At 54.3% G+C, this 8,461-nt stretch overlaps 2 protein-coding genes across 2 annotated transcripts in view; both read right to left on the reverse strand.

Moving 5' to 3' along the window:
* Positions 1-598: 598 nt before the first annotated feature.
* mot31 (uncharacterized protein) lies at positions 599-5,460 on the reverse strand (the record flags this gene model as incomplete). The annotated part of the gene is made up of 11 exons (XM_002954371.1): positions 599-829; positions 1,214-1,276; positions 1,663-1,748; positions 1,925-2,002; positions 2,390-2,474; positions 2,979-3,065; positions 3,461-3,496; positions 3,825-3,892; positions 4,204-4,339; positions 5,098-5,178; positions 5,257-5,460. The coding sequence occupies 11 exons, from the start codon at positions 5,458-5,460 to the stop codon at positions 599-601; spliced, it is 1,155 nt and encodes a 384-aa protein (XP_002954417.1).
* Positions 5,461-7,047: 1,587 nt separating this feature from the next.
* VOLCADRAFT_118707 (uncharacterized protein) overlaps positions 7,048-8,461 on the reverse strand; it is a gene marked incomplete at both ends in the record, with an annotated part of 8,204 nt that continues 6,790 nt past the window's right edge. The window contains 2 exons of the mRNA XM_002954372.1: positions 7,048-7,383; positions 7,897-7,965. Of these exons, the coding sequence (XP_002954418.1) occupies positions 7,048-7,383; positions 7,897-7,965 (405 nt within the window). The remainder of the gene's footprint in view (positions 7,384-7,896; positions 7,966-8,461) is intronic.

Below are 8,461 nucleotides of genomic sequence, written 5' to 3' on the forward strand. Positions count from 1 at the left end.
GATTTCTTTTGGGGGGGACTTATGGGGCACCGGCCTCACCTAGTAACGACTCCCTTGCAAGTTCCCGTCAATATTTGTTGGTGGGCCTTCTGACGGAGGTCCGCGGACTTCCACCAATTGAAACAATCGAAAACCAATGGCACATCCCCTACCTGAACCGTTTCCTCCCTTTCTCTCCCTCCCTCACACACACACACACACATACACACATACACACACACAACATGCACACTCATACACACGCGCACACACACACGCGCGCGCGCGCATGCACACACACACATACACCTGACTCGTGAGAGCGTGCACGCGTGCGACGCCTCCCAGCCCCGGGAGAGGAGAGCGGAGCTTGCGGACCTGCGGCTCTCGGCTGCTTAGGAGCCCGTCTGCGGGCGGGAGGGAGCTTAGGCGGTCTTTCCGTTGGGGCTGGGCAGCAGCCCCTGGCCAGTGTCAGGCCCGGTCAGATACTTGTAACGCTCACACACACATGTACACACATACATACGTCTACATACACACACAAGTACGATACCTAGTCCTTACCCCGCGTATTTCGTGCATACAATTATTCAAGCATTCATGTATTTCAACAAACGCACTACGATGAGAAGTTCATGTCCTCTGGGCCAAGTGCCTTGTAAATGCAGTAGTCGCCGCTGCCGAGGAAGACCACAGTATAGTTACTCTCGCCCGCACCGCCCCATGCCGTGCCATGCTCCAAGCCACGCCACGCGACGGGCGTGTCAGCGAAACCCCACACATGTACGGCAGCCCAGGGCACCTGCTTAGCGACCACCATAGCCGAAGTCGCCTTCATCACATCGAGGACCTGCACCACACCAGCAGCATCAAATACAGCAGCAGCAAGGAAGGTGGAATGGAGACGGCAGGAGTAGTATCAGCAGCAAAAACCTACTTGAAATAAGCACCAGGAGACGTGGCGCAATGGATAGCGCATCAGACTTCGGATCTGAGGGTTGTGGGTTCGAGTCCCATCGTCTTCGTCCTCGATGTCATGGAAATGTCATGGAGATCTTGACTATAGGAAGTCATAGCCTCTAAGTAAGGAAGTCATAACCTCTAAGCATTTATGGATACACATCAGGCAATACGTAGTTACGGCAGCAGCAAAACTGCACGATGGAATGTCTTAAAGTAGGAAAGAAAGGTGCACGGGAGACATCATGAAAGGAAAGAGATGGGAAAGTCTCACCTGCTTTTGTGAAATCATCCCCTTCCACATGCGGCTCACCATGGTGCCCAACAGCCGCCGATCCTGGTTAAGAGCAGCCAGGGTCAGGCAGGGTCGCAATCAGGCATGGACAGGGGGGCCCAGATTGAGCCTGGCAGGGGGACAGGTGCGGTGTACCGGTCCGGGCGGAAAGACACCGTCCGGGGTGCAACAGGGTGCAGGAAGGAGGGCCCCAGACAAGCCTTCGTACTGTGCTGTTGCGGCTGCACGCGCCAGAAATCCAGTCTTCCGTTCTCTGCTCCCATTCCCATCGCCATCTTCCTGTCTCATTGCGGCCGTATGTTTCTAATGTAACCGTATTTTCCTCATTGCGGCCGCATTTTTGCAAATATTTACACACAATGCGTGATATTACTGTTTGCCTTAGTCGTTATATTACTTGAAACCGGTAGAAAAAAATCCTTCCTCACCTGTTCCTCCCTGGAGGGAAGCGGCTCGTCAACCAGCTGTAGCGGCATTACCTCATCAGGCAACAAGTCGTTACATAAAGTGTGACCTGCCGCAGCAAGAACAACATTAGCATAAGGTGGCACCTCAGGATGTCTGCACATTGCCCCAGCGGTAGCAGTAGCAGTAGCAGTAGCAGTAGCAGTAGCAGTAGCAGGTAGCAGGTAGACAGCGGTAGCAGTACAGCAGTAGCAGTACAGCAGTACAGCAGTAGCAGTAGCCCACCTTGTCCACATGCCAGGGCGCCCAGCCAGGTATGCAAGCCCGTAATGGCCCTCCGAAGCTGCCAGTCGCCTTCACGACCTGCTGCAGCAGAGCAGCCATGACCAGGCTGAGTACACACATACATACATGCAAGACATCTGAAAGACAGCACATCTGCACACGAAAAAAAGGAATACAAGAATGCAAAAGTGCACGAAACGCAAGGACAAAAGGAAAGACAGATAATGCAGATAGCGCTGCGGACACGAAATCCAGGAGATCGCGAAACATGTTACAATGCTGCACAAGTGGTCAAGCGGCCAAGGAAAGCCATCGTCATCATAACCAGCTGCGCCGCCTCCGCCTGCGCCGGCTGCAGCTCTGCTTACATACCTAGGACCCTGCCGCCGCCGCCGCCGCCTCTGCCGTCACCGCTGTCATCCGCCGCTGCAGGTTCCCTCGCTGTTGTGTCGTCCATGACTGCACCTAGCTGCTCAAACGTGTCCCGCGACAGCGGCGGCAACATAAGGCCTGGTTGGGTTCGTGCCGTCGACTCCAGGGGCAGCCATGCCTGCAACCAAGCCCAAATCATCTCGCGACATTAACCACCAACGCTCATTCACCGCATTCAGTTTATTGAAGATCAAAATGACCAAGCAGGCACGCACACACACTGCTTTATCCTCAGACATGTATTGGGGCAATATCACTTGGCCCATAGTGCTCATGTAACCATCACGAGATGCATCTCGCGCATCTTGTTAAATCGTGTGGGTTTCTTGTTTGTGATCTTTCCCCCTAAAGACAGTTTTCCTCTCCCTCCCCCCCAAGCAGCTTCACTCGTTCGTGGTTCGTCTTTTCCTCCCTTCCCCGGGTCCATCATTTTCCAGCTTATATCTTGCAGCAGAACATGCAGCATAGGTTTGTTACTATCGGCCTGGACTTCTCGGCACCCGGGGTAACAGCGGCAACAATGGACAGGCGTCCGTCTGTCCGTCTGTCCATCCACTTTCCTATCAGCTGCATTACACGGCAAGGCGGGACGGGCGAAGAAGGCCACTTCGGCGTCGTTTACCTCAGTACCATATGAGGGTGTGAGCGCCTCCGGGGGCAAGCCGATTTCCTGCAGCTCTCCCTTCACCTCCAGTCGAAGAATGAACGCCTGGACAATCCACGCCGTACCAAGCCGCCGTACAGGTCAGCATGATGAGCGCAATGAGCGAGTTTCACCACCAGGATGTGACCGAACCAGACGAGACAGAACCAGTTTTATGGGGACACAGAAAGCGCTTTCTGACAACTAAAAAAGGAAAAAAGAGATTTTCTTTTCTACAACAGCAGCAGTAGCAGTAGCAACAACAACAGCAGCAGTGACAGTAGCAGCAGTAGCCGCGCAGCTGATGCTCAGGGGTTGGACGGCGTCAACAGGACATGAAACGCAAAGACAAGTAGGTACAAAATGAGGCCCCATTCGCTGTTTGCCTAGCTTAGCCGCCTAATAGGTAGGGGGGAAGAGGAAGGAGAGCAGCTGTCCGAGTCCCTATGGAGGAGGGTTACCTGGGCTGGAAAGACCGTCCGCACTTTGGACAGCACCTGGTGGTGTGGGGGGGTAGCGGGGGGTGACGGGGAAATGGGGAAATGAGGGTATTGTAGGAGTTATAACGACATTGCTTAGACTTATAAAAAACAGAGATGGGGTTAAGAGATGGGGAAACGCCGGTGGAGGCTTACAGCATGTGTTTGTGTGTATATGTATGTGCGTCTGTGTGTGTGTTTGTGTGGATGTGATATATGGCAGGGGCACAGTAGGGGGTTTTACAAGGGTCTACAGTGGGATGGCATGTAACTACTGCGCCGTACTATGTATGCCGTACTGTGTTGTCAAGCTTGTAGGTCCTACGTATGCCCTACCCGCTCTTACCTGCGCGTAACGATCCTGACCAGGCTGTAAAGATTTGGATCTCAAATCCAAACTGATGTTGTAGCGATCTACGCGCAACAGGGGCTCGGCAGACGAGCGGACAGGCGGGCGGGGGGGAATCGGAGGTCAGTGTGATGTTATGTAGTACATGTACACGCACGCACGCACGCACGCGCGTGTGTGTATTTATATGTACGATTGCCGTACAACACATGTGCATTAGAAAGGTGGACTGCTCGCATTCATTCTCCCCTTCGGACGTGCGGCATCGCATCGTTGAAAAAAAGTCAAGCCGCTCCTCTTCCTCCTCTATGTAGCCGTACGGCATTGTACGACATACCGAATGGAGACGCCGCGTGTGTATACAGTTTCACCTTACCCGGGTTGCTGGGGCTGTGGACCCCCGTCAGCCCCAGCCGCGCATGGACCTCGCCGCTGGTGGCCAGGTGCAGCATGCCATCAGGGGTGATGGCGACTGCGTGGTTGCTCTCCAGGCGGTCAGCGAGAGACAAGGCCTAGCAACGGGGGCGACAAAATGGGGGAGAGGCGATAAGATGGGGGAGAGGCGATAAGATGGGGGAGAGGCGATAAGATGGGGGAGAGGCGATAAGATGGGGGAGAGGCGATAAGATGGGGGAGAGGCGATAAGATGGGGGAGAGGCGATAAGATGGGGGAGAGGCGATAAGATGGGGGAGAGGCGATAAGATGGGGGAGAGGCGATAAGATGGGGGAGAGGCGATAAGATGGGGGAGAGGCGATAAGATGGGGGAGAGGCGATAAGATGGGGCCCCCCACGGAGGAGTGGCAACAGGGCCGTGGATAGGGTTCGTGTTGGGTTTGTAGGATGTGTTTGGCGCGGGTCAGGCAGGATGTGGGATTTGGAGGTAAGAGGCTGGGAAAGGGAACAGGCAAAGGTTAGGCCTTGCCCGTACAGCAGACTGGGGAGATGAAACTCGAAAATTTCGGTACTTCAGTACTGTAGTTCGCATTATCCCGGGTCAAGTCATGCGAACTGCAAGGTTTGGAAAATATATAACATACACCTAAAGGATAAGGACAAGGAAGATTTTCAGGGATGGCTTTGGCAGAGAGAGGGTTCCTGAGCTCATGCATGATGGTGTTCTCATGGGGGAAGTAAGTGGAATTTGAACGAGCTGTGACCCGAGGGTCCGTTGAAATGGAGAGGTAGCAACAAGTGGGAAGGTAACAACGCAAACGTTTGTGGAGGATACGACGATGAAAGCCATGAATGTGTTGAAAAAGGATTTTCACCTGCAAGGTTGTGTCCTCCTGCAAAATGACCCCCGTGTTGAGGACTTGCGCGAGGATGTCCGCAAGGCTGGCACGTATCACCTTTCAAGGATTGAACGGGCAAACTTAGAAAAGCCCTTGTAGTTCTGAAATGTATCTAAAGAGTAAATTGGCAACTACCTGGTATCCTTCGTCAGGCGGAAGCATTGTAACCAACTGAACGTCCAGTTCTTCTTGCAATTCCTTATCGACAGTGTCATATGGAAGAAGCACTTGAATCGCATGATTAAGTAAGTGGTCTTTTACAGTCTTTTCCAGGTCCGCATTCGGGTGCTCCAAGTTGGAAAGTCGCCAGTAAAGGCGCGGGCCCTGCTTGGACGGCATATTCCAAACCCAGGTACTGCAATGAAGCGCTTATGGAGCAGCGCTCAGTCCAATTCCCGATTACTGGCGAACTCCCGGCGGCTGTCGTGGCATGATTTGCATTGATTTCAGCAGCTGAAAATCAACTTAAGCATGCCATATTATTTTACCGCAACAAAGACGATCTTAAGCCCAAGTGCACACGTCTTCTCGAATACAAACTTTGTGTATTCAACGGTGGGCGCTAACCGAACTAACCGAACGCATAATGCTCGCTGCTCAGCTGCCACTGTTCGCTGCTGGCTTACCTAACGACAACTACAGCCATAGCCGATGCGTGTGCGCAGCTAGCCAAGCCGTCACATTCGGCCCCGCAAAGCAGCACCCAAAAACGTCACCTATATTATGCCAAGCCTATCAGAAGCAACCAACGCCAGCAGTAGCGTCTCGTCCCGTTCCGTACGCAGGGCGGAATCGACATCAAAGCGTGCCACAGCCCCAGCACGCCTCGGGCTCTGCTGTGGCGTTGCTGACGCCTTTCTTCGGACGTTTTGTGACATGGAACCCCCCACAACATCGCCCTCGCTAACCCATTTTCTGTGCGCGTCTCGTGTTTTGCTGCTTGGGGCCCGAGAGAGAATAAGTCAGCGGGCCTGCTTCCGAGAGCCCTAGAGCCGTAGAGCTAACCGTCCTCCGTATCGTTACATTCTTCTAGTCTACGGTCCTTCTGTGTTATTGTGTCTCAGTTGTGTCTCAGTCCGCCGCCTCCGCCTCCTCATCGGCATCACCAGCAAAACAGGCCACTGCACAAAATCCGTCCCCCAAATTTATTTAACCCTGAAAAGGAAACATCGGACAACCTAATAGACAGGAGCTGTAGATAGTCGCATCCCGCTAGAGTATTTTCGCTCCTTCCTGCAGTTTCAATTTCCGCGTCAGTTTCAATGAGTTTTCCTTTGGGGGATTTTTTCCCAGTAAACAAAGAACTTTACCTACTCACGCGCCTCCACCTTAACCACTGCCTTACCACCAAAGCGAGGTCAAAGGAGCGAAGGCGAGGGAGTAGAGGCGGGTATCGAGAAAACGAAAGTCGCGCACGTCGCTGCGATGACTCATAAAGTCGACTTGTACTGCGTGCCACTCGTCGTCAACCGCACCCACTAACCCCTTAAATTGACTACAAGTCCATCCCGCTCCTTCTCGACAGCTTGCTTTCTACTCCTTTACATTTCACATCTGAAATGTGGATTCATCGATCCGAACCCGCGTCATCGAAACCACGATGATGCAGACGTGCGCTAAACACTCAGGGCAGGCTCCGGTCTGTCGCTGGGCCTCTGCCCAGCCATTCGCGCACAAGTATACACGCAAACACACATACTCTCAACTCTCAACTCTCAACAGGAAAAGAAAATGCAGTGCGTATATCTCCTCGTTCACAGCTCAGTTTCATATACAACAGACAGATAGACAGACAGACAGTTAGGATTGTAGGCAATTCGACACAAAATACTGGGACAGTCAAGACCGACAAGCATGCATGCAGACAGACAAACAGACACGGATTAAGTCCAACAGCCCCTCCAGCCATCGCTCCAGCCACCCAACTTAGTCCAGGAGATGCAACTGAGCCACTGCCCAGTAGTCACTCAAGGACAGCGGACAACACCCACCATCACCATCACCACCACCAGCACCACCAGCACCACCGGCACCGCCGCCGCTGCAGCCGTCGAAGTTCAGAGCAGCCACCGGGCCGGCACCACGCGCAGAACGCTGCTGGTGCTGCTGCTGCTGGTGCTGGTGCTGCTGGTGCTGCTGGTGCTGGTACTGCTCTTGTTGCTGCTCTTGTTGCTGTCCTTGCTGGTGCCGGTGCGGCCAAGGTCTAGCGTACAGCGCTACGAGGCCTCGTCGGGGGCCACCTCGAGGGTCGACCAGACAGCTCTGCAGCATGTGGGAGCGTATGGCGCTGTGCTAGTGAGCGTGTACGGGTTTGCGGTCGTGTACGGATTAGTGAGCGTGTACGGGTTACTGACCATATGGCCATGCGGTTCTCTGGATGCGGGGGTTGTATGCCGGTTGTACACGACGTCGAGGATGAGGGCGAGGATGAGAGGATGAGACAGCGGGGCAGAGCTAGGCGGCCTGGCTGGCCAGGCAGGCAGGCAGGCAGGCAGCCAACGGGCGTGTGCCGCATTGCGCCCTCCCCTGTCAACATTCCCAAGAAATTCCAAATACGAGGAAGGAGAACCCCCGGTTGCGGAACGTTCACACATATCACATTTCATAGCAGGAAAAGGAAAGGAAAGCGGAAGGGGACGGTGAAGCAAAAGACTGCGGAAAGCGACGTGTCGCCCCGCCCTAGATCCTTGTGGTGTGTGTGTGTGTGGGGGGGGGGAAATGCTAAGCACACAGACCAACCCGTCTTGAAACACCCCGGAGGAGCTGTCCCCTCACCTCCACCAATCGCCGTCGTCGGGCAGTCCCCAGTCCGTGAAACGCGGCGGCGCTAACACCCAGCAGGCTCTGCAGCGATGACGTCATGACGTTATGACATCATGACCCGGACATTGCGGGCGAGGATTTGGACAGACGGACAGGTTAGTTCTGGGTTTCTAGACACGAAGGTAAAATTTGGGCATCGAGTGCATGAAATTAGGACACTGTGATGCAAAAAGACTCAAATTCGGGTAAATGCCACGGCAAGTAGTTGGGAGTTCTCTATCTCCCCATTAGGCCTGATTAGGAGTCGGGTTGCGGACGAGCAGAGTGTAGCCTGGATAGGAAAGCCTCGGTCGCTGCCGTGCTGCCAGTGTTGCCATATGAATGGCCCCCGCTGCGGCTGCACCTTGGCTTTTCACTCTTCAACAGCCCCACCTCCACATCCTCCCTCCTCCCCCGTCCTTCTCCTCCTCCTCCACCCCCTCCCCCCCCTCACCTCTCCTCCTCCTCCTCCTCCTTTCCCCCCCTCACCCCTCCTCCTCCTCTTCCTTTCCCCCCCTCACCCTCCTCCTCCTCCTCC

Source organism: Volvox carteri (assembly GCF_000143455.1).
Source record: "Volvox carteri f. nagariensis unplaced genomic scaffold VOLCAscaffold_42, whole genome shotgun sequence".
NCBI lineage: Eukaryota > Viridiplantae > Chlorophyta > Chlorophyceae > Chlamydomonadales > Volvocaceae > Volvox > Volvox carteri.